The 26,948-nt window shown below is 41.5% G+C and overlaps 1 protein-coding gene across 1 annotated transcript in view; it reads left to right on the forward strand.

Annotated features, from left to right (window-relative positions):
• The first annotated feature begins 1,380 nt into the window (after window positions 1–1,380).
• LOC122811345 (aldo-keto reductase family 1 member B1-like) overlaps window positions 1,381–26,948 on the forward strand; it is a 154,011-nt gene continuing 128,443 nt past the window's right edge. The window contains exons 1-2 of the mRNA XM_044083124.1: window positions 1,381–1,628; window positions 24,577–24,744. Of these exons, the coding sequence (XP_043939059.1) occupies window positions 1,560–1,628; window positions 24,577–24,744 (237 nt within the window). The 5' untranslated portion in view covers window positions 1,381–1,559. The remainder of the gene's footprint in view (window positions 1,629–24,576; window positions 24,745–26,948) is intronic.

The raw sequence follows: 26,948 nt of genomic DNA on the forward strand, positions 1-26,948 counted from the left end.
AAGCATGCATATTACTATTATATATTTTTCTAACAGGCACTTTTTAAAATATTAGTACTATTTACCTGAAAAGTTAAAGGAATATGATTTGGCATACAGCTTCTAAAATAAAACAGGTCTAAAATTATTGCCATTCTTTAATAAGTCAGGAACTGTGAGATGGAGGAGTGCAGAACCCTGCTCGTGCAAAAGGACCCCAGCGCTTAACTTGGATATAATAAATTCAGTATTTGGATATTACCACAGTTTGTCTTGATTTGAACATTCAACGTTTGAGACTATCGTCCTTTTACACGAGCAGGGTTCTACACTCCTCCATCTCACAGTTCCTGTGTTGTTTCATTATATTCTTTAATAAGTGTAATCCACTACCCTCTTTTCCTTAAATCACCAGTTTTAGGAGGAATTAGAATGGACAAAACATAATTTTCATCCAAAATCAGGAACAGTTTGGAGTTACACTGAGCATGAAAGAGGGTCTTTCAAAAATGAAACAGTACACGCATTTGGGAAAACTATTCTGTCGCAGTACTCTAGCTTTCCTCCGGCTCCAACTAAACAGCACTACAAAAACAAAAGTAGGCTAGAACAGTACTGTGGGGACTAAGTTTGGTGCACGGTAACAATTTTTGTGCAGATCACATGTATGCATTATGGGTCCTTTTTATTATAACATAAATGCATCACTCTGTCTCTCTCTCTAGCTCCGACCGCATCCTCCTATTAAAAGAAATACCACAGAACCAAAATGGAAAGCAAGGACCATCATCGTGGATCGGACATCGTCATGAGCTATAGTAATGTTTTCAAAAGTGGAGAAATAGGATAGTCTACTTTGACGTGGAAACCTGGCAAGAGGAACAAGAACGTGTGATTTAAGGTGTCGTACGTAATTTAGTTAACACACTAGTCTATACACACAGAAGAATATTTCCTTTGATGAGCTGGAATGGGTGGGATCATTTAGACTTCTAACAATTATAGAATATACCCCTCTGCAGTTTCAGATATTCAAAAACGTCCCTCATTCCAATTCAGAATTATCATCCGCTCTTTTTTAAAAGGTGATTGCTTGTTAGTCATTAAAGGCACAGACTTTAATCACACTAAACGCATGTTAATGAACGTCACCTTACTGTTACCAGCTTTTAAAATAAGTTGAATTAACATTAAAAAGGGAAAGAAAAAATGAACATCCGGGACCTTTGTCCCCAAAATTGTTTTCCTTCTGTCCTTGAACCTGGAGAGTTAAGGTAATGAGAGTTATAAAATGTTAATATTTTATTACAGTTTCTGTTGGAGATGTGGGCGGGAATCAGAAACTCAGGACAAAGTTCGGCTCAAAATTACTTGCTGCAGCTGTTTTAAAAGGTTAGGAAATTCATATGTTCAGTTCTCAGGCAGACTTCTGCGGTTGTCCACTGTAGAACCCCAAAAACAACCAAACTAACAAAACCAGAATAAAAAAAAAACTGAGAGGGAGTAATCTGGAGGACCGCTCTTTCACAAACTGCACTGAAGACGTGCTGAGGCTTTTCACAGCGTTATAGAGAGAAAATATGGCTGCTTCTACAGTAGAACTGTACACTGGTGCACTTATGCCTTTACTTGGATTGGGAACCTGGCAGGTACGACAATACCAAACAGCTCTCCATTATATATTTTATATTGTTATTGCAGATGTTCTCCGGAACGCCTGTGTAAACCAGAAACTCAAAAGAGAGAAGATATTATAGTGACTGCGCTCTTCCCTGTAAAAAGTTGTACTCTGCAAAAATACATGTTTTGCAATGAATCAGATGGTTCAACATTGTTAACCTTTTACCCATTTTTTTCTGGTAGTTTCATTAAAATAAATCAGATGTTTGAAATGATTCCAAATTAATAGCTGAATTAGAATTGTTCATAGGTGTGTACTAAGCGAATGGCCCTGGAGCCTTTACAAGCCTAACCCCCCCCCCCCAAAAAAAAAAAAAAAAAAATTGCCCAGGCACCGTTCTCATAGTGCCCATATCCAGTAGTGCAACTGGAATGATCCGTGGAGTGAGCTTTCTGTTACCCATCCACTCATCAAGATCTCTCTTGAAGAGGGCCAGTGAGGTTCTGCTTGACATGAATAAGAAAATTGTTCCAGAATATGGGCAGTCTTTGGGAGATGAACCTGTCCCTCTAGCATATTGTGTTAATTGTGGTAATGAGGTTGTGATCTCTGGAGCGTGTGGCGTGGGGGGAATTGGGATTTATTTAGGTGTAGCATTTCAAATAGGGCTGGGTCGGATATGGCTTTGTAAGTCAAGCAGAGATCACCTCTAAGTAGACAATAAGAGACTTAGAACAGCTGAAGTTTCGTGAGTCTGTCCATGTAGGACATGTGTTTAAGACCTAGGATCCTTTTTGTGAGGTACTTTTGTGACCTTTCCAGCTGTTGTAGGTGTCTGGTCAGGTACATGCCAAACAGAGTGTTATATTCGATGATTGATCTAATGAGGGATGAGTAGAGAGGGATGATGACCTCTTTCTTCCTGGATGCGAAACCTTTGGTTATAAGATGTGCCACGTAGAAGGACTTTCTGACGACAGTGGCAATGTGGTGGTCGAAGGTGAGGTGGCTGTCGACCTGGGTGCTCAGGTCTCTTATGTCCCCTTCAGTGTTCAATGGGCTCCTATCAATGTGGTAATTCATGGAAACTGATTTTTTTTCCAAAGGGAATGATAACACATTTTTTGGCATTAAGCTTCAGGCCATGGTACAGACACCAGTCATTGGCCTTAGAGAGGCCCTTTTGTAGGATGTCTGCGTCGCTTGGGGAGTTGATAATGACTCCTAGTTTGCAGTCATCAGCGAACCTGGTCAGCCAGAGTCCTTCTGTGTTGGCCTGAACTTCTGAGAAGTAGATGCCAAACAAGAGAAGACCCAGGACAGAGCCCTTTGTGACTCCACTCGTGACTGATCGACAGTCTGACTTGGAATCCGCAACTTTCACTCTGTAGGTCCTGTCTGTGAGCCAGTTTGCAACCCACCTAGTGATGTAAGGATTGATGCCTAGTTTGGTGAGTTTATCAATAATACCTAAGTGGGGAATGGTATCAATATAATAAATAAAAATAATAAATAAAATAAAAATAAAAAAATCAATGATACCTAAGTGGGGAATGGTATCAAAGGCCTTGCCAGGTTGAGGTAGGCAGTATGTACTGCCTTACCCCCATCCACAGCCTTTGTGACTGCCTCAAAGAAGTCAAGCAGGTTCAGCAGGCAGGATCTCTCCTTGACAAAGCCAAACTGTACGGGGTCAAGAGTTTGGAGATTGCCTTTATCTTTGTTAAGCAGGTCCATGATGATGTGCTCCATAGCTTTGCATACCAGGCTTGTCAGGCTAATGGGGCGATAGTTCCCAGGGTCTGTAGTTGCTCCTCCTTTATGGAGCAGGATGACTGTAGCAGTGCGCCATTCGTTAGGGACATAGCCTGAGGTAAGGCTGGGATTGAACAGGGCACACAGATGTGGTGCTAGTCTGTTTTGTAGCTCATGTAGGATGCAGCCAGGGATATTATTAGGTCCCATGGACGCTGTATTCTTGGCTTTGGACAATGCAGCTTTTACCTGTGCCACAGAAATGGTCGGTACCAGGCTTTCATCTGGTATTGTGATAGGGCCCTGGGGGGGGGGGGGGTAATGTAAAACAATTGCTAAATTTGCATAATATACAGAATTCTAACAAACGACTCAAATGAATAGTGATTTTCACAGAATATCCAGATTTTTGCCTAACATTTTTGGTCTGTTGCTCGCAAAATGTGTGGTTTTCTGTCAAATCACTGATTTATGAAGGCTGTAAATAGTGACATATATTTGTGTTTCAGACTTCATATCCATCAGAAAATGCATGCTAACCCCAGGACTGTTATTCTAGCAACTTTCTAAGTTAATATGAGCAATATTTAAAATCTGTCCCTATTTTTGGCCCTTGCCCTCCCCCATTATTGCAGGCTTTGTCCAGATTTGTTGCACTAAGGTTGAGAGGTATGTCTTTACCCAGTGTTTAAATAATACTAGTCTTAAAACACATGCACACAAATTGCAGATACTTGAGTTGCCTCTTGCAGTCATGTTATCTATTTGGTTTCATCAGGATTAAATTTATTTCCTGTGTCTTTGTCTCTTTTTATACAAGTGTGTTAACACATTAAGTATAGTTGATGGGAATTTATTAGCAAACTAAAGAGCCGGTTGTTATTTGCTAAGTAGATGAACCAATAAAATAAAACAAAATCAGTGTCCCGAGCAGTGCAGTTGCCTCAGTGCCAGCCTGTTTGGTGCGGAGTGCTGAGAGGATCCCGTACGTCAGCAACAGTGCATCAGGCCCAATGTAAACAATGACTTCTTCAGCACCATTTGGGGCATTTCACTTCTGTGCCCCAAGGCCCACAGTGTCAGACATGTGCTGGAGAGCATGATCAGGCAGTACTGGCTGCACTAATTTCATTGACATTGGTCCTCCAGTGAACCCTCAAGGTTCAGTGGTCTCGGTGCATGGATCTTCTTTCACATCGGGTCAAGATATCCTCAAGATGAAAGGAACACCTGCAATGGAGACATCGCATTTTCACCCTCACTTTGGGCAATCCCTTTCACCCTCCCTCCCTCCTGTAGTGATGGCCACTGTGGAAGATTCTGTCTTTGGGAGAGCACTGTCAAGAGCAGAGTGTTCAAGGGACGTGATCACCAGTAGTGGCCAATTTCACATCACTGCCCTAGAGATGAGGGTAGTACACTTCAATATGCATGCCCCCTCCATCATGGTGCAGTTGCCATCCACTCTGACAATAAAGCTGTGGTATGGTATATCAACAATCAGGGCAAGCATGCTCTTACTCTTAGTCTGTGTGTCCCATTTAGGTATGGGACTGGACCATGTCAGTGCAACACATTCTGATAGCAGCCCTCATTTATGGGGAAGATAGGCTCAGCTGTTGTCTTGTGATGATAATGAGTGAGCTGTTAGTTCATTGGTGGCGTGGACATTGCACTAACAATGGAAAAAGCCTTGTTGTGACCTTTTAGCATCCTCAACCAACTTCAAGTGCAGTAGCAATAGACAGTTACTAGGCATGCAGTCCAGGAGTCCATGCAGGAGCCTAGAGCAAATCCCAATTGCCTCAAAGCATGGTTTGGTTAAGTGACTTATTCAAGGTCACACAGTAGGCAAATTAAGGCTGAGGGAATCAAACCCTGTACCACAGGAAGTAGCTTGTTAACAACTCAGAGCCTTAGTTCCCTGCGTTAACTGCCAATTGATTTCAATAATCCTCACTCACTCAAAGGTGAGGCCCAAGGATACTCTGATCCAGACTTGGCCTGTAAGACTCCTTTATACTTTTCCAGTTCCTAGTATTTTGAAATTAATACACAAAGCCAAGATTCACCATCCCAAAGTCATTCTCCTAGCCCCATTTTGACCTTGACAAGTTTGGTTCCCCTCTGTTGTGGACTAATCTTCTGGAGGGACTTCTATGTCTCAGGCCCTTCCAAACTCTGCTAACTCAGCCAGCCTGAAACTTCATCCAGACTTTCTCTCCCTACATCTGTCTACAAGGTTTCTCCACTTCCAGTGATGGATCTGAGTGTTGCATACCTTCTTAGAGCAGTCTGAATCCGTATGTTGGCCTGTAGATCCATTACCAGGAAGACATAGAGTTAAGTGGATGCAGCTTGCCATATGCTCCACCTCTTTGGGAATGGATCCCTTTACAGTTCCTGAGACAGTGATTTTAGATTATATTGGCTTTTTGGCACAGGTTTAAGTTCTTCTATTAAAGTTTATTTAGCAGATGTTTCTAATTGTTATCAGGAGTCCTCTTATTCTACTATAGCCTCTGTGAAGGTTTCTAAAGCCTTTCTTCAATTAGTTTCTTAATATATGTCCACTTTTCGAGGAATCCTTTCTAGTATGGGATTGATTTTGAATTTTATGCTGGAAAAGCTAAACTATTCTTCTTTCAGCCAACCTATAGGGCAGACAAAGCTTCCTTCTTCGAAAGCTCTCTGTGGTGTCAGTCACTGTGGACAGAAGGATTTCAGAATTGCTTACATTGTGTATAAATCCCCCTTTTACTGGGTTTTCACAAGGATAGACTGTCTTGTACTAATCTATCCTTTATGAATAAGGTAGCCATGGAGACTTAATTTCTCAGGTGTTGGCAAACATATGAAGTTGTGCATGTTTTCTCAAGGCAGGAGTTGCCACAGCAACTGTTACAGAACTCTGCATGTATGCCTGCAATACTGCAGATACAGAGAAACACCAAACTTGTTAAAATTTGCTACAATTTTTTGGGCTGCCTGGACATTTGCTATTTGCATGCTAAACATTTTTTTGGCCATTAACTTAAACTGAGAACTTTTTTTTTTACCTTGACGGATGGTAAAAAGGGACATTTCCCAGAGAACTAAGCAAGCTAGTTACATAGCTATAGCTTTGTTCTTCTTCAATGAATACAGCTGTTACAGCCTAGGTAAAGTACTGGTGTTGTTGCAGATTCCTCTGCTGTTGTTTTGATGCTGGCATTCCTGCTTTTTTAAACAAAAAAATGTAGACAATCTGGACAAATTCCTGCTTTTACTGTTTGAACTGATGTTTGATATCATCTCCTTCGGTCTTTACATTAGCAGTGGGTGAGATCTAAGGTATGACATTCCAGTAGTGCCAGCTTGCTATTGGATTATGGTCCTTCTTCCTTTAGAAGGTGCTGTGTAATGATTTATATATGACATTTTTCCATTATTTGTAATTATTTTTTAGCATCACTTCCCTGATATTTTGTTAGTTCCCTACTGTTGCATTCTAAACATAGTCCTCCAAACAGAACGGTGGCAGACATTGCGTGTGCAGACCAGGATGTGCCCACCTCTATGTATCCTTTAAGAAACATCTCAAGTAATCTTTAAGCAAAATCTCTATGTAACCTTTAAGAAGTGCAATAACATAGTCTGAAGTTGTTCAGGGTAGTTTAGTTTCAACCCTATGATTAGTCTAGTAATGAATCATGCATTCTCAAGGCATTTTAGGTGGCAGGTTGGGCATGAGTATACATGCCCTTTAGAGTTAGATGTTTTCTAATGTTGATGGACATATACACTGCTAGAGTTTAAATTATTGTTTACTGTTGTCAGCAGATTGTCAATGCTTATGTAATTTTTATGATTTTACCATTTATGTGTAACCACAATTCTTGTCATGCAGCTTTTAGTCCTCTGGCAGGTTCCCTTCTCTGCAGAGTCTGCACATATTACTTCTATCTGCATGAGTTTTTACTGGCTACTATAAGCTAGATGCTATCTTGAGATCATGGTCTTCCTTCGGGGCCAGAACCATAAGAGGTATATTATCCTGGTACCACCCAGGGGTTTCAGCTGGGAACTCTGTTTTGAAGGTTGAAAAATATGAACAGGCTCACGTTAGATACAAATGTTATGTACTTACCATAACTGCAGATCTCCATGGTCTGCAACCATATTCTTAAGCATACCGACCCTTCTGTCCTTGGCCATTGGTGAATGAGATCAGGGTGTGTCTAAATGTTTTAACATTATGGGTAAAGGGGAGGAGTTAGAGACTGGGAAAGCTTCTCCTACAGAGCTGAATAAAGTCTGTGACATGTAGTCCGGAAGGTTGAAGAACATGGGTGCATAGCATGCAGATATCATTATGGTAAGTACAAAACGTTGCATTTAAAATCGTTTTTTTCTTAAAATTGCATTTTACCTGCCTCTGACCTAGCACACACGTGTTGGGGTCAATTATTGCACTGTTCTGACTAGTTTGCTACTTGTGTGTCTCTGCTATCCTTAAACAAAAACAAAAAAATCTTGCTATTTTCCCACTTTCTATAATTTAAAAGAAAGTTCAGTTACAGAGTTGCTGTTCCAAACTGTTTGTAAGTTTCTTGGAGGCCAGTGCTTACTTGGGTTAAAGGGATGTCTCTCTGTTCACCAGTGGCAGTGGTTAACACTGAGCAGCCTGCCTGTCCCTGTAGGAGTGGTTACTGCCTAGAAACTGTAGTTTTATTGGCCATTTTGAGTCAATTCCAAACTCCTTGATCTCTCTCTCTTAAAACCCTACAACTCTATTTTTGCGCGGTCTTGCGCACAGAGCAGCGTCGGGCAGTGCCAGTTAGCTGGGGTATACTATTCCTGGCTCTACAAAGTCTGCACTGCAAATTTTCTCTTAAAACTAGGCAAGCCTCAGCTCAAATGCTTCAGATCAACTGCTCTTGTTGCAGCACTTGCATATCCCAAATCAGCACTTGTCCAAATCTCCTAGACAGCACTATTATAATACAGCATAAGACCCTTGATTGCCCGCAAGACAAGTGAAATTTACTTTTCCAAGCATGTCCAGAGGTCATCTTCAGGTGTACTCTCCAGTTCATCTGGTGGAATTGGGCATCCTGAGGCAATGTCACAACTGCCTCATGTATACAGACAACCCACTCCTCTTACCTCTAGACACAAACACTTGTGAGAGATGCAAATACACAGTCAGACTGGAGGCTAAGCGCTCTCAACCCATGACTGTAACAGACGGTCAAGAGGAGAAGAGACACACTAGCATTACACCACCAGTCACACATGGATCTACAAAACAAGCACCGGCAAAACATACACATAAATACACAAAAACATATTCGTAGGCACTAGGTACCAATCTGAAAAAGAAACAGTGCCCTCCAAAGCAGACAAGCAAGCAACCTGCACCTCCAAACACAAGCCAGAAAACACACAAGTCACCTCAGCAGTGTGCTCACGACAGCCCCTAAGGCAAAACACCATACCCAACACGCTAGTAATAAGAGACTCTATAGTAAGGCACACAGATGTTCCACTCACCAGGCTGAACAAGGAGAAGGTTACTGTCAGCTGCCTGTCTGGTGCTAGGATCCACCACATAACACAGGCACTTAGGTCACTCCAGAGCAAGTACAAGTATGACGCTGTCATTGTACATGTTGGTGTGAATGATCTAAGACGTACCTCCCTGGACTACATGAAAAGAGACATTGAGGAGCTCTCTGATCATGTAGCCCAAGCTGGTATGACCCTGACCTTGAGTAGCATACTACCTTCACCTAGAATGATGCCACAATACAAAGAAAAAATGATCAATTTCAACAATTGGCTAAGCTTCTGGTGTCATTCTAAGGGGATCTAGTGTCTGTCAGCCTGGGATGACATGATAGACAAGTCTCACTGTTTTGCCAGAGATGGTTTGCACCTGTCACCCCTAGGCTTTTGAATACTGGTCAAGGCTCTTGCCGTCCCCATAGTGACTTTTTTAGGCAAGGCTCAAAGAACAGACCAACCACCATAACCAGCACAGGTAACCAAAAACTAAGGGTAATGCTACTCAACGCCAGAAGTCTCAACCTCAAAATGCATGCACTCGAGGCACTCCTCAGTATGGAGAAAATTGATGTTTGTGCAGTGACGGAAACCTGGTTCAAGGCTCCAGAGAGCACCCCAGCACTACCAGGTTACAATTCATATCATACCTTCCGGCCTCAGTTACCGGATCGCAGTACAAAGGGCAGAGGTGTATCCATATTCATCAAGGATACCCACATCTCCAGGTTAGTGGCGCAGCATGATGCCCCAGTGATCATCCATGCGCAACTATCAGCAGGAAAAAACACATTTCAAGTCGTAGCCTGTTATAGATCGCCCACCATGTCCCAAGGTGCTCACTCAGCATTCCTTGAGGCATTGGAAAATATAAAGGTCCTACCCAACACCATAATTTTGGGTGATTTCAACTACCCTGGTATAGACTGGGCTAACTACCAAAGTTCTAACTCCTATGCCCAGCGGTTCATAGAATTTATAAATTCAAAAGCCCTTGAACAACTGGTATGTTCTCCCCCTACTGGGGACAACATATTGGATTTAGTCATCACAAATATGGGCGCCCATTGTACCACACCCGTTATCACTCCCTGTCTGGTCAGATCTGACCACAACCTGATAACCCTAGACATCCTCACCCCTCTATCCTCACCCCTCCACCTCCCCCTATCAAAGAAACCATCATAAAAAACCTTTCCAAAGCAAACTTCAAACTACTTGCGTCAGAAGTGGAAAACTTCACTATTCCCTTGCAGAAGGATAATGATATCCAGAATGCAGAATCCTACACCAAGGCACTTTATATACATCTTCAGGATTACATGGACCATGCTATCCCAAATAAAACCAAGACTCCTTCCTCAAGCAAGAAGAAACCAGTCTGCTGGACCCTGACCATAAGCAAACTATACAATAAAAGGAAAAAACTTATACAAAAAAAAAGGCCAAATCTCAAGTAGAAAAATCTTCCCTGATCAGCTTTAGTAAGAAATTGAGGGCTCTCATCAAGTCAACTAAAGCCAATTTCGAAAAGAAAGTTGCCAAGGATAACCTTAAGGCCTTCTATGGTTATGTCAAAAACCTAAATGGCAACGCTCAGGTCTGTTCTGAGCTTGTACAAAATGGAACAAAATACACTGACCCCACTGACATTGCCAACATCTTGGCTGACAGGTTCATTGCAAATTCCCCCCCCCCCCCTCACCACCTACAGGGCCTATTACTATTCCAGGGGATTGTGTAACTCCAATTATTACTGATATGTTGGTTAATAAGGCTCTATCTAAAGCTAAAAACACTGCCTCCATGGGACCAGATGGTGTCCCAGGCTGTGTCATACGCGAGCTCCAAAATTAATTTATCCCGCATCTGAATACCCTGTTCAGTCTCAGCCTCTCAACAGGATATGTGCCCATAGAATGGCACACAGCAACGGTGGTTCCGCTGCACAAGGGTGGGCCCACAACCAACCCTGGGAACTACCGACCAATATGCCTGACCAGTCTGATCTGTAAGGCAATGGAGCGAATCATTATGGAACTCATAAATGGAGAGATTGGGAACCTCCAAACACTTGACCCCACACAGTTCGGCTTTGTCAAGGGCAGATCATGCCTCCTGAACCTGGTGGACTTCTTTGAGGCAGTTACTCTGGCTATAGATAAGAGAAAGGAGGTACAGACTGCTTACCTTGACCTTGCTAAAGCATTTGACACCATTCCCCATTCGGGTATTATTGATAAACTCACCAACCTGGGCATAAACCCTTACGTCACAAGATGGATCGCAAACTGGCTCTCAGACAGGTCCCACAAAGTAAGAGTAGCAGGATCTATGTCCGAATCAAGACCAGTAGCGAGTGGTGTGCCTCACTCTGTCCTGGGGCCCCTCCTGTTTGGCATATACTTCTCAGAAGTACAGGCAAGCACTGAAGGGCTGTGGCTGACCAAGTTTGTGGACGACTGCAAGCTGGGTGCTATAATAGAGTCTCCGGCCGACATGGATATCCCCCAGAAGGGCCTTAATGAGACTGATGCATGGTGTCAAAGCTATGGTCTCAAGCTAAATGCTAAAAAATGTGTAGTAATCCCCTTTGGAAAAAACAAGAGTACCCTCAAACTACCACATAGGAGGCAACCCCCTGAAATCTGAAGTAGTAATAAGAGATCTAGGGACCCAAGTAGATAGTCAGCTATCCTTTGTTAACCATGTTGCCAAGGTGGTTAGAAAATCCTTCTATGTGACCCATCTGATCACGAAAGGGTTTGCATCAAGATCTAAGGATGTAATGGTGCCCCTCTACTCTTCCCTCTTCAGACCCATTATTGAGTACAATGCACCAATTGGAATGTACCTGGCTAGGCATCTCCAGCAGCTGGAGAGACCACAGAGGTATCTCATTAAGAGGATTACTGGCCTCAAACAGTTGCCCTATGCAGCATGGTTGAAAAAACGAAGGCTTTTCTCTGTTGCATACTGCCTTCTCAGGGGCGATCTCTGTCTAACATACAGAGCCATGTTCAACCCAGAACTGTTGAACATGCTCCATCTTTGCAAAACCAAATCCACTCGAGCTACACGCTCTAGGGATATAAACCTCAGCACAACAATGAATAGAACATGCTGGAGGGATAGATTCCCTTTGCAAAGACTTCCCTTGCTATGGAACAAGTTCCCGATCTACATAAGACAGAGTCCCTCACTATCACTCTTCAAGAGGAAACTTGACGAGTGGATGGGTAATAGAAAGTTCACACCAGGGATCATACCAACAGCTCTACTAGATAGGGGCCAAGGGTACTAGCTGCTAGATCAAGGGCCTAGGGAACTATCCAAAGGGGTGGTGAATACAGCACAACGTGGCTGGGCTAATATATGCCTTCGGGCAGATAGCCCAGTACCTCCCTATGAACCTAAATAGTTTTAAAGTTGAAGGGACAGGATGGAGACGTCCCATGTGGCTAGCTACAGAATGTATAAAAAGGTGTTAAGACTTGAAACAGAATTGAACATCTGGCAAAGATGAAAATGGTATTAGGAGAACCTGATCATCCAGCAGTAATGAGGAGGCGTCCACATATTGAGGTGAGCTACAAGGGAAGAAAAGAGTAACTAACCATGACTGAGCCTGTGTTTAATCCTGGAATTCTGAAAGAAGTAATGCTAAAAAGCTGAAGGAACTGTAGAACAGTGGGCTTTCAGTATGCAAGGCCTGAGCCATGAAATAAGCACTTGTATAGGGAGATGAATGAAGTTTAATAAAGGTACGACTGTGTCGCCAATCCTTAGAAAGAGGTATAGCAGGAAACAGACATTTGCTTTACTTTAACTCCTGCAGGTGAAAGTGCCAAGAAAATGGACAGATGTTTGGCATGAGTTGATGTAAAGCTGGAACTGACCACAGAAGTGAAAATATATTTGATGTAGTAGTGGATATGGAAGGAAATAGATGACCCTCTTGGGAGAACAATAATAAAGTCCTGGAGTCCAATGGTTTTAAGCATCCTTATGCTGCCAAGTTTTGAGAGCTCTCTGTGCTCAGTGACTCACTAACAAAACTCTAACATTTCTCCTTTGGGACAGAGGGTAGTAGTACTCGTGTTACTGTACAATGGAGAGTACTTGAAGGGGCTAAGTAAAAGACCGTTGGAGGGGGATAGGTAACTAAGCATGTTAATCTGTCCTCCTTCCAGGTAAGGTTATTAAAAGAATTCTGGGAAGTTGTCACAGTTCCTGAATGCAGCTTGTCAAGCTGATGGGCACAGAAGAACTTCATACAGCAGACTTTTTCTTACTAAAGTGCTGCTTCCTATAGGGATAGACACTGACATTATGCTGCAGGCAAAACAGCCTCTAAAGTTGTATTGTCTGGCCATTATTTGAAAGGTCAATGTCCACTCATCTGGTTGTTTCACAAAGTGTATGGTATGACTCATTACCACCTTTCACATACGTGGACTGTAGTAGCCTCAATAATTTAAGAGGTTCATAATTGATCCCAGTGTGCCTTTTTAACCCTAGCCATGCATCCCAAATGAATCTGGGTTTTGTTACTCTAGGGTTATTTTATCTGGTATATATAATCTTGAACATGGGTAGTCAAGGATTTACAGGCTGCCTCTGTCTAATAGAGATGTAGGTGCCAGACTGGGGGTATAGGTTCATAACAGATTGGCATCAAAGTATTTAAACCCACGACTTTGTTCAGTGATATTCTCCCAGACAGTGCATTTGCAGGGTAAGCCACAAAATAATAACTGTTATAGTTCTTAACCAGTTTGAAGTCAGTTTGCTACTCATTGACTGGAACATTAAAACCTGCTTAGACAGTAGATTGATGTCAGAAACCCAGAACTGCTTTGGTAAAACTGGGGTGTCTGGTCTGCCTAAGGAAATTAACTGTCAATTGCACATGTGTAATTTGGTAACCTGAACTTGGTACTTTCAGGACTCATGTTGGTGATTACCATGTTAGCTATTGAAAACTGAGGTAAAATTATTTTAAATCGTCTTATGCTGTTTTTGCTGCCTTCACAGATGAAGCACTGCTATTTGTGATGCTGTTGACTGGATTCAGGAAGTAAGCCTTGCAGCAGAGGACCAGTTATAGAAGAACTGAGTAGTTGTAGTCAGTATTTCTCCTGGTGGTGGAGTGTTTGAGGGCTACTGCCTGCCTTATCCCCCAGGTAACCAAGTGAAGTGCAGCAAAACAATGACAATATAACACATGACTTTTGAGAATCCATGTCTGCTACAGAGTGTCACTGCATGTCATGTGTAAGGGCATGGTAAAATAAGGGTGACGTCATCCAGACTCCCTCCTCATTTCCAAACTGGCATTTTATTGGAGCACCATGTCTCCTCTCAGATGGGATGTGGAGACTGAGGAGGGACAGTGCTGATGGTAGGCCAAAGAAGAATTTGTTTAAAAAAATCACTACTAGGTTATGCTTGATACTTTTTTCTGTTGTTGAAGAGTCCCTTTTCTGCTGCCATATAGACTGTTCTGGTGAGCCATATAATTTTCATTATGTTATAATCTGATTTTTATCCTTTGGTGTAATTTCCAAGTAAACCTAAAAATTGCATTGACTTGGTACCGCACATCCTAACATTCAGAATTATTCAAGCAGTGTCCAGCAAGTTACATGACTAAAATTTACTAAAACTACGACTCCTTGTAGAAAGTGATGTTCATGCAATCCTCTTGAGCAACAGAAAACATATGGTATTTGTCTGTAAAGACATACACATGACAACACACAGTTCGAGCTAAACTGGGATGGAGAGGCTATTAATTTAACCAAACAACTGAGATGGTCTTTTGTCAGAAGAAAAAATTCAAGCGAGTCACATCTGCCTCAGGTGATGAAAAACTTCTTTATTTGCAGCTAACCAGATTACAGCAGCATGTTGGCCAAGATGATCTCAATATGATCAGCTTGTTTACTGACATCAACTTTTATACTATCCTGTTACTAGCCAAAATAGCTTTTGTTACATTTCTAACAGTTGACAGTTGGCTATGAAAAACATCTAGGATCACAATTTACCTCAGAAAAGAATGCTTTACCTCAAAACCACAGTTAGTGTAGAAAGTTTACCTCAAAACCATAGTTAGTGTAGAATACTTAGTTAAACAGTGATAGCTGGAATTTTCCAGAGCCTGCCTCAGTATAGAAAACAGAGGTTATTCAAGTTCATAAGCAAACTACATCTATCATAGATAAAGCCCATCTTTAATAAACATGGTTCAATGACCTTTTCTTACCAACACTCCAGCAAATGGCATATTCATTTTGCTAGATGGGAGAAAGAGACAAATAATAGTATGTTTTAAAACGTTTTCTCTTAACATTTCCCCCCTCAAAACACTTTTATTTGTCTTTTTATTTCAGCAATATATGATAAAAACTAAGTTTTTCTTTGCATACATTACTTAATTTGCAAGACAATCTTTTAAACTTCAAAACATTTGCAAAAGTCACATTTCAATGTATTCACTTTCACCAGTCTGTTGCAACTGCTGGTACATCGTCTTCGTAACAGCAGTATCAACCAGTCTTTGTAGAAGACCTCTGATACAGGGTATACAACAGCAACCACATACCACCACGATAGCCACAGCGACTCTGACAGACACCAGGAAACTGCTGATGAGATTACTCCATTTTCCAAACCACGCTCGTAGAAAGTCTGTAAAGGGATTACTTACCCCAGAGTTCTCTGCCAATTCTTCGGATAACATTTCCAAACCTTTCAAAGCTCGAGTGATGCTCCCATCAGAGGCAGTGTTATTCGGAATATATGTACAACAGAAAGTCCCAAACATCCTGCAAACTCCTCCTTCTTTGGCCAGGAGCATATCCAACGCAATTCGATTCTGCCATGCCACCTGCGAAGTGGCCTCCAGTTGTTCAGCAATACCTTTTAATGCATCTTTGGTATAGTTCACAAAACGCTGCTGGTTATAGTAAATGTGTTGATCCAGTCCACATTCTTATTGGGTTGAATCCAGACAAAGATGGATGCAAAACCAGCTGCTATTTGGTTTATTGCTTTGTATTAATCAGGCACGCCTTTTGGTACGCCGATGCTATCGATGTAGACACCGCTATCGAATGATTGCTTCGGTGCCTCTCTTTTTCTATTATTCAACCACCTTGGCTTTATTTCAGGTTCTCTTACGAAATTGCTTGCTGGAACTGGGAAAATGTAGAATGGCAGAATTAACTTTACGAGTGCACAAGTTCCTTTCCAGGGAATCGTAAGCCTTGATCTGAGTTTGTTGTCTTCACATAACCACCAAACGTCTGCTAAACTATGAGTTTGGTTCTCCAGAAATGGATTCTCATTGCCATTCACAGTAACACTGCAATAGTTCTGTCCCATATTGCCATAATTCTTTCCTGTGCCATCTCTGGAAATGCACATATACGAACCTGGATAGGAAATCGCTGTAGGCGGTTTCTCAACTTTGCTTATGACTGGAAAACGCTGGATTTCATCTTTGCATTTATCTTCAGTTTTGTTGAAGAATAACTTTAACAGACACGTCAGATTGCCTTCAGCTTGCATCAATGGGACTGTCGCTAGTTGCTGTTTACCTTCAGCACAAGAAACACAGTTCTCACGATGTGCCTCTCTGGTACTATATCTAACCCAAGATAACCATTCGTTATGGTGTACGAATCCCGTCTCGAGTAACAATTGTTCTTCTTCTGTGAAGGCAAAATCTGCTTTACTTGTAGCATTTTTAAGGCTTTGCACTTTAAGTTGGAAAGTCCCCAAAGGTTCAGTTCCAATTGGAAGAGACACTCCGATTCCATAAACTCCTGAATCACTTTCTTGTGGTGACACGATGGTTATAGTAATTACTTCGGTACCTTGGAAATGCACAATTTTTATTCTTTGTTGCCTGCTTTTATCTTTCTCTGGTATCACTGCACCACTTGTTTCCCATCCGTTCACATTTGTTGACCACCAAACATTTGACCAGGATGCACAGTCTCTATTGCACAAGTATTTTGCAAGAGTCAGGAAATCACTACTGTTCCATTTAGCACAGTCCAAAATTCCTTCACAAAGTTTTACCTTGAACATAGTAGTAACACCTGTTTGCGCTTGCAGCACCACCATTCCTTTTTCTCTCACAACTGTTCCTTCTCGTATGGACATATTTACTTTCGCCACCAAAATCATCATCACGTACCAGTTGAACATGGCCATCCTTCCTTTGTGGTCAGACTTTGCATTCAGGGGTTCGATGGAGTCTGACCAACATCAATGGTAGAAGGAAAAGTCTTAAGTTTTTTACAGTGGGTGATATGAATCCACGAAGTCCTCTCTGCGATCTTTACAGCCGTAGGTGTCGAGATAAGTACTTGATATGGGCCTTCCCACCTGGGGGATGACCAGTTCTTTCTCTTCACAATTCGGATCCACACCCAGTCCCCGGGTGCCACGCTTAACAAGGTTTCACTTCTGGAATCTGCAAAGGAGTCATTGGTTACAAGAGACTTGACATTTAGCAGCTTCTTCATATAATCCGCCAGATCCTCACCCCCCTCACGTTCCGCTGGCAACAATCCTTGCCACTGCGGGATGTAATATGGTCTCCCAAACAAAAGTTCAAATGGTGTAAGTCCTTTGTAGGAGGGTGAGATTCGCATGTACAGGAGTGCCAATGGAAGGCACTCAGTCCAGGATCTATGCGTTTCTGCCATCAGTTTGCGGAGTTTACTCTTCAGGACACCATTATGTCTCTCCATCAGTCCAGCTGACTGCGGATGGTAGGCACAATGGTACTTGAGATCAAGTTTGAAACACTTGACCCAACGTCTGCACAATCTGGTTTACAAAATGAGACCCATTATCACTATAAATGTGCCTTGGAAGGCCAAATCGGCAAATTATTTCTGTTGTCAAAAGCTTAGCTACTGTGTGTGCATCAGGATGCTTTACTGGAAAAGCTTCTACCCACTTAGAAAAAGCATCAATTATAACTAGACAGAACCTTTTTCCCTCTGAAGGTGTCAACTCAATAAAGTCCATACAGAGTGTGTGGAATGGATATGGAGGGGTAGGGAATGCCGGCTGAGATTTTTTAACTCCCCCCTGAGCATGATACTTTGCACATAATAAACAAGATAAACAGAATTGCTTTGCATAAGTTGAAAATCCTTTACACCAAAACACCTTAGACACTATTTGAACCATTGTCTGTACTCCTACATGGGCAGGTCCATGGGTAACCAATGCAGCATACCTAAAAAGGTTTGAGGGTAATACCATTTTGCCATCTGATGCCCTATACAACCCATCCTGTTGAGTGATACCATATTTCACCCAACGACATTTTTCTTTCTGTGTTGTCAATGTTTGCATTACTTTTAGTGTCTCCAAGTCTAAGAGGTGTCCAGGCTCTAAATCATTGTCATGTAAAAGCAAATCATTTTCTTGAGCTGCCTTTTTTGCAGCCATATCAGCAAAAGCATTTCCCCTGGAAACAGGATGTTTTTTGTTAGTATGTGCGGAACATTTACATATCGCTATCTGAAGTGGTAATTGCACTGCATCTAACAACTGTAAAATTAAATCTCTGTGATTTATTGGTTTGCCTGTCGCAGTAACCATTCCTCTATTCTTCCATTGTTGAGCAAAAACATGTACAGTGGAGAAAGCATATTGACTATCTGTATAAATTGTCACTTTTTTACCCTCCCCTAAGGTACAAGCTCGAGTCAAAGCCACTAACTCAGCTGCTTGGGCAGAATAAATATTTGACAAGCCTTTTGCTTCTAAAACTTCAGTTTCTGTAGTGACAGCATACCCTAGTAGTGTTTTTCCTACAGTGTCCTCCTTTGCTGATCCGTCTACAAACAAAACAAGATCAGAATCTACCAACGGAATATCCTTTAAATCTGGTCGGGAAGTACTTTGTCATGAATGCTCTCTAAACAAACGTGTGGAGTACCTTCTTCTGGAGTCGGCAAGAGTGTCGCCGGGTTAAGAGTAGTACATCTTTCTATGATCATATGTGGCTGTGTCAGCAGCACTGTCATACACGACAAATGTCGACTAGGAGATAAAAAGGTTATCTTATCTTGCAAAAGTATAGTAGCTACTGAATGTGGAACTCGCAATTTTAATGGGTGAAACAAAACGAATGATGCTGAGGCTTGCACTGCCATGGCGGCTGCCACTACAGCTTGAACACAATGCGGCAATGCCCTTGCAACAGGATCTAATCTGGAGGAATAAAAAGCTATCGGTCTCTGTTTATCCCCATGTACTTGTACCAGAACCGAAGTCATATATCCTCCCTTACAATCAACCATTTGTATAAACTGCTTAGAATAGTTCGGAAAACCCAAAACAAAGGATCCTGCTATCAATTACTTAATTCTATTAAATGCTTGTATTGCCTTATCTGTCCACTGTATATTACTTTTAGCTGCCATGGGAGTGTCATAGATCAGTGCGGTCAATGGCCCTACTTCTTCAGCATAATTAGGAATCCAACTTCTACAAAAATTAGCCACACCTAAAAATGACATCATCTCCCGCTTAGTCGTAGGCATAGGTGCGTCAAGAATTGCTTGTTTTCTTTTATTTTCCAATTGTCTACCTTCCTGCGAAATTAAATAACCCAAGTACTTTACTTGTGCTTTCCACAACTGTAACTTCTCTTTATTTACTTTATGTCCTTGCTCAGCTAAAAAACTAAGAAGGGCTACGGTATCCTTTTTACAACTTTCCTGCGTGGGTGAGGCCAATAAAATATCATCTACATACAACAGAACCTGGCTTCCCTCTGGGGGAACAAACTGAGCTAAATTCGCAGCCATTTCTTGTGCGAATATTGTCGGACTCTTACAATAACCCTGTGGCAATCTGGTGTATGTGTATCTTTTACCTTGGAAAGTGAATGCAAACCAAAATCTACTCTCCTTGTGTAAGTGGTATGGAGAAAAAGGCATTGCTTATATCTATGACAGAAAAATATCTGTGCTGAGGTAGTAAATCATTAAGTAATGTATAGGGGTCAGGGACCACCGGTGCTCTTGGGATCACAGCTGAATTAACTGCTTGTAAATCCTGAACTAACCTCGGTTTCTTTAAAGGAAACAACGGAGTATTGCAGGGTGAATCTGGACATTCAACAAGAATTCCTACCTGTTTTAGCTGTTCAATAACTGGTTTAATTCCTTCCTCTGCTTGCTTACTTAGTGGATATTGGTGCTTACGAGGTCTAAAACCTGACTTTGCAGTTATACAAACTTCACCTGCTGTTTTCATTAATCCTACATCTCCTTTACCTTTTGACCATAAATCTACAGGCAAGGCACTTAATGCACTATCTTCCTCTTGAGTTAGGAGGATTTGTCATGCCATTTCTGTTTTGTCATCCCTGAGGTGCATACTTGGTCGTGCCCAAGTCACCCAATTTAATCTTTGTACCTGGATCTGTTGATCTTTCAACTGACTTTCAGACATTGTGTTCCAAATCGTTACTTTTTTCGCCAAATCTATCCAATGTGTCCCCACTGCTTTAGTAACTGAGATATGTGGGCTATAACTTGAGCGATATAAAAAACTCATTTCCTTAGTCAAAGTACAGGTTACTACTGTATTACCTTGCATATCCCAAAACATGTCATTCAAAATTATCCTTGCACATTTGTGCTTAAAGAATTCTTTTTCAAATTCTTTATCCAGACCAGGGGCCTTATAGAACATTGTACAATGTAAGTGCGCCGCAACCTGCGGTGACCCGCTCCTAAATTTACTTAGAGCTAGATTGATCAACTCTGTATCAACCCTCCCCGGGCCGTCTGAAATCAAGTGTAGGCTATACCAGTAAAACAAGTCTTGTACTCCCTGTACTACTAAGCCATCCGCTAACCTTTTTGCCTCAATGCCTTTAGGTGTGGGAATTGCCGCTATTCCAAACACATGCATCAAATCTCTTCCTAGCAAATTAACTGGACAAACTTTTGATATAATTACCCTACACCTAACAGTTTGGTTTGTTTGCGGATCTGTGAACAGTAGAGGATGAGACAGTGGTTCCTTATAAATTTTCCCGTTTGCCGCTTTTACAAGGACAAACTCATCTGTTTCGCAGTTCGGAGGCAGAACTGCTGGACCCAAAAGTGTACGCGATGCACCTGAATCACATAAAAACTCCACTTTTTGTCCCTCAACCAAAAACTCTATCATGGGTTTCTGATCTAGATGCATAACAATACCCAAATTTGCCAGGTTTATGACTTCACAGTCACAATCCTGCCCTTCCATTAGAGTGTTCTGACATTCATCGTAGAGAGTGTCTGCCTCTTCATTATCCCCATAATGAAGATGGCGCCTTTCTTTACTATCATATAGTCATGCGGACCCCTTGTTCGTAAGCTGTGGGGGATGTTGCCACTTTTCACAGTCGGCAGCGAAATGCCCACGTCTACCATATTTAAAACATTCTCCACGTTTTAACCTTTCCCTATAGGCTGAATGTCCACCCGGTTCATTTAACGTGTCCCATTGTGGGCCCCCACGTTTTTTTATGCCACTACGGCGCCCTTGCCCCCTTTGGTCCTGTACTAGGAATATCCCACCATCATCCCCTACTGCCAATACTTGTACTTTTTTTTTCTTTTTTAGATTAAAATGTCGCTCAGCATGCCGTGCATATTCAAACAAAGGTTCCAGTCTACATGTTCTGTGATCTACCATGTGCTTAGTAATAAAACTACTTATCGGAGCCTTACAACCTTTAAGAAAAGCATTTTTCAATTGCTGTTCATACGGACTATCATTAGTCTGATCCTGCGGAATCATCATTCCACAATGGTTATTGAACACTTCTGTCAGTCTTACAATATAATGATCTACAGATTCATCATCATTTTGAATGCACTGATTTATGACTGTCCAATCTGCTCTTGGGCACCACTTATCAGAAATTCTCTTTAACAGATCAGTGACTCGTGTGTCTAACACCCCAGAATTATGCTTTAATGTAGTGCTGTCATCTGCCTTACATGTCAAAGTACCACAAACTAAGTGCCAATCTGGACCTAAGATTTGTCTCACTACTTGTTCTACTTCTAAACCATTTAGATGATAACTTAAACGCATACCAACTATGTCCTCAGAAAACGTTTGAAAATTAACCTTGGGATGAGGAATACCATCCGTAGCTCTTTTTATATCCTCTCTAGCCCAGGGACGATAAACTAAAATAGTTGGTTCTTGTCCAACATCTCCTGCTTGTGGGTTTGCAACTTGTATTAAGGGAAGAGCTTCTGAATGATCAGAAAGTTTAATAGCCCAACGTCCTTGCCCTGCTGGTCCTGAACTTAACTGCATAGATTGGTCTACCTGTTGCAAAGCAACCTTAGGTACTACGGGAATTTGTGAGTAAATTGGAGGGGTCACAACATTTCCTTGAGCAGCTAATAACCCACCCTGCTGTACAGATCCCGCATCTTCAGACTGATATTGAGGAGGTTCCCCCGGTATGGCAGCAGCAATTTCACCATACGGTGGGGCGGTTGCCTGCCCTTGTACTGCACAAACTGTGTGCTCATCCTCCTTATCTAAAAATAAAGCTACTTTTCCACTTGGTTTATTTTCTCTTTTTCCTGACACTGTTTTTCTTTTATAGCTCGTTTATTTGCTTCTTCTAACCATTTTTGTGCTTGGGGAAATCCCAATTGTCTCTGCTTTTTAGTTCTAGTTCCTGCATCTCTTTTCAAATCTATAACCAATTTTGCACAGGCATTCTTATTCAGTGTACCATCAAAATCATATTTCAACTTCCACTTCTTCAAAAATGTAACATTATTTTTGTTTAAACTTTTCATATACTTAGCATCAACATTTAAACAGGCATCACTCTCACACTTGCAGCAACTTGAACCCATGTTTTCCAAGATTTCTTATTTTAGGACTGTATATTTTAGGACTGCATCAAAATTATTTTTACAGGGCTTATTACAAAATGGGGCTATCTTAACGGGGATCCTAACAAAATAACAGGTAATCCTAACAAAATAACAAGTAATCCTAACAAAATAATCTTAACAATTATTCCTACCCACTCTTAACTAAAAATAAAACCCCTGTCGACAAGGTTAAATTAAATTAAAAGAAAATTGTTTTTCATCCTACCTGAACCAGATGAGACTCCGTTTCCCCTTTTGGTTCGGAAACCGTCCCTCAGATAGAGATCAGAGAGCGGCCGGCCTCTTTCCAACGACAAATCAGTCGGAGGGCTTTCCATCGAGAGAATCTTAAGATGAGAAACCCTTACCTGCGCAGGTTTTTCGGTCTCTCTGTCGGTCTGATCCGTATCTTCGTATAGGTTTCCGGTCCGAAGGACCAAAATGTCAGAAGAAAAAATTCAAGCGAGTCACATCTGCCTCAGGTGATGAAAAAACGTCTTTACTTGCAGCTAACCAGATTACAGCAGCATGTTGGCCAAGATGATCTCAATCTGATCAGCTTGTTTACTGACATCAACTTTTATACTTTCCTGTTACTAGCCAAAATAGCTTTTGTTACATTTCTAACAGTGGACAGTTGGCTATGAAAAACATCTAGGATCACAATTTACCTCAGAAAAGAATGCTTTACCTCAAAACCACAGCTAGTGTAGAACGTTTACCTCAAAACCATAGTTAGTGTAGAATACTTAGTTCAACAGTGATAGCTGGAATTTTCCAGAGCCTGCCTCAGTGTAGAAAACAGAGGTTATTCAAGTTCATAAGCAAACTACATCTATCATAGATAAAGCCCATCTTTAATAAACATGGTTCATTGACCTTTTCTTACCAACACTTCAGCAAATAGCATATTCATTTTGCTAGATGGGAGAAAGAGACAAATAATAGTATGTTTTAAAACTTTTTCTCTTAACATCTTTCTCCAGCCCTTTTCAGCTATGACCTGGGCAAATAAAGCAAGTATAAAGGCAACAGCTAGCAAATTGGCATCTTTCTGTAAGAGTGAGAAAAAAGCAATAGCTTTTGTAATCTCATCAAGAAACAAAATCCAGATGAGTAAATGTTGTCACCAACTGGTTAAGCACAAAAGTGCACATGTATAAAATAGTGCAACCTACTGTATTCACTCTTCGTGTGTTGATAAAAAGTAGTATATATTTGAAAAATGCTCCTGAGGATATGACTTAAATTGAAAACCATTCAAAGATCCGCTAATGGTATGGTAGGAGAAACTTTGCTGCAGTTTCACTAAACTTCAGTTTCTTTGACTGATGAGTTATATATGCTAACTACAGAATTTGTCTGTGATGTGGAGATGATTCACTTGTAAGTATGTACCATCTGGCTTCATTTAGATGGGATACTAGGCATCACATGATAATGTCTCATTGCTAGTGAGTTACAGTAGTGTTGGAAATGGTTACTGCATAACACTGAACTAGTCTGCTTTGATATCTGGTGTCCTTGACTACACCAAGATGCACTGTGGTCATGTACTAAAATGCTTTCATTTTTATAACAAAAATTGGCTATAACACTAGCTGAGTTTTATGGAAACCTAGAAGTGGTTTAGGTTTCTGATGTGACTGTCCATTCATTTATGTAAAGGATAGCATTCATTGTTTTTTTGATAACATGCATTGTTTGTTTCTCTCCTTTCTGTAGTCTGCACCTGGTGAAGTTCAGGAAGCCGTAGAGTTGGCCATCGACAATGGATATCGACACATTGACTGTGCACACATATATGGGAATGAGAAAGAGATTGGAGCTGGGATTAATTCCAGAATTCAAAAAGGAGTGGTAAAAAGAGAAGACATGTTCATTGTTAGCAAGGTAAAAGAATAATCTTGTTTACCTATTATGCTCCCTAGCAGGTCTCCGGCATTACTCAGATGATAAGGTTTCACCCACAGACTATTAGTCATGTGCCTGTGGTAATGGTTAGTTGGGATTATGCTGGGTATATGTATGTGACTTGGAGATACTTGTAAGCTGAAATACATGGCAGGGGGGCAGATGGACTGGCTTTAAGGCTTAGTCTGAGATGAAAATATACAATTTGTTTTAGGCAGAGCACAACTGTCCCCCCACCAAAAAAATAGTGCTTTGTCATTTCAGTATAGCACGATGTATGGGCCTTAAATCTATATGGCAGTGTGTTGCCAGTTGTATGCAGTTTAGTGACTGCCATGTTGTTATTGCCAATAGATCCAGTCATTAGAAATTGTAGAAATAAAGTCCCAGTTTTTGGATGTAATATCTTATTTAAAGTTTGATGTATATTCCAGTTCTTCAAAACCACAAACATATGTAACATGGGTACTAGAATATGATTTCCCCTAGCAGACTATCATTTCCAGGTGGTCAGTCTAACCTGGTGGCAGTGTTGCAATCTAACCTGGTGGCAGTATTGCAGTCTAACCTGGTGGCAGTTTTGCTTCCCCACTCCACACACTGAAGCCTTAATTATCTGAACTTCAGGTCACCTCTGAGTTCATAATGGGAACCAGCTTTTTGAAGACTTATCTAGTCAACTTAAACTGGCAGGGTACCCTTCACTTGCAACTCTGTGTACCACTATATCCAAATTTTCTTTTCCTTCAGTTGTGTCATAATTTACTGCATTCTGGCTTATTTTGTCCCTATCCCAGAATGTGTTGCATATCATGTTTTTTTTTAAATTAACCTGTTATATTGCAATTAGAACCTGTACCTCTTAACACCTTACATGTTTAGCTACCTATATTGTCCTCGGATGGTGATCAACTACTATTCTTTTCTGTCTAACTTTGCAGATTAATGTGTATCCTACAAATACTAGACTGGAAGAGTTTCCTGTGATCGAGTTTTGTTACTTCTAATGTCTGGGGAAAAAAACACTGAACAGAGTGATTCTACCCAGTTAACACAAAATAAACATATAACAATAGAAAATATGGTAGTCTAATTCCACTTGTCCCCCTCCTTACAACTGTTTCACTTGGCAGCAGTCATTTTCGTGCATTTTGTCTCCCCACCTGCCAACCATCAACCTTCTTCCAACCAGTCTTTAAACTATTTATTCCTTTGGTAATGACAATGTGGCTAGTGTCTTGGGTAAGAGCTGACCAGAGGGAGCTTTCATCCAAGTAGGTATAAAGGTTGATTTACCTACACTTTTTTTTGTTGGCTTATTGTCCACTGGATGGCTGAGCTATCCCCTGCAAATGACCATCCAAACTGACTGAAAGCCCATGGGAGAGAGGGAGGATTACCAGGGAAACCCTCTTATTGCTTTAAAGCCCAGCCCACCTGGTGGCTCACCATTCTCCCTCCATTGCTAATCTCCTAGTACACTAGTGATGCACAGGGAAGCTGATACTCTCACACACACACTCACTCTGACACACACACACTCTGACACACACACACACACACACACACACACACACACACACACACACACACACACACACACACACATTCACTCACACACACGTACACATTCACTTGCTTACTCACTCATACACACACTCACTGACTGACACTTACTCACTGACACACACACACACACTCACTCACTCACTCAATGACACACACACACTCGCTCACTGACTCTCACACACGCTTACTGACTCACGCACAGATGCTCACTGACTGTCTCACACACACACACACACACACACACACACACACACACACACACACACACACACTCACTGACATACACGCACTCACTCACTGACTCTCTCACCCCCCACACACACACACACACTGACTCTGTCTCTCAAACACACACACACACACACACACACACACACACTGACTCTCTCACACACACTGTCACTGACTCACTCCCCTACACACACACAGACACACACTGACTCTGTCTCTCTCTCTCTCTCTCTCACACACACACACACACACACACACACACACACAAACACTCACTCACTGACTCTCTCACACACACTGTCACTGACTCACTCCCCCACACACACACAGACACACACTGACTCTGTCTCTCTCTCTCACACACACACACACACACACACACA

The sequence above is a fragment of the Protopterus annectens genome, chromosome 9.part0 (genome assembly GCF_019279795.1).
Source record: "Protopterus annectens isolate FY-2018-M chromosome 9.part0, PAN1.0, whole genome shotgun sequence".
Lineage (NCBI taxonomy): Eukaryota > Metazoa > Chordata > Ceratodontiformes > Protopteridae > Protopterus > Protopterus annectens.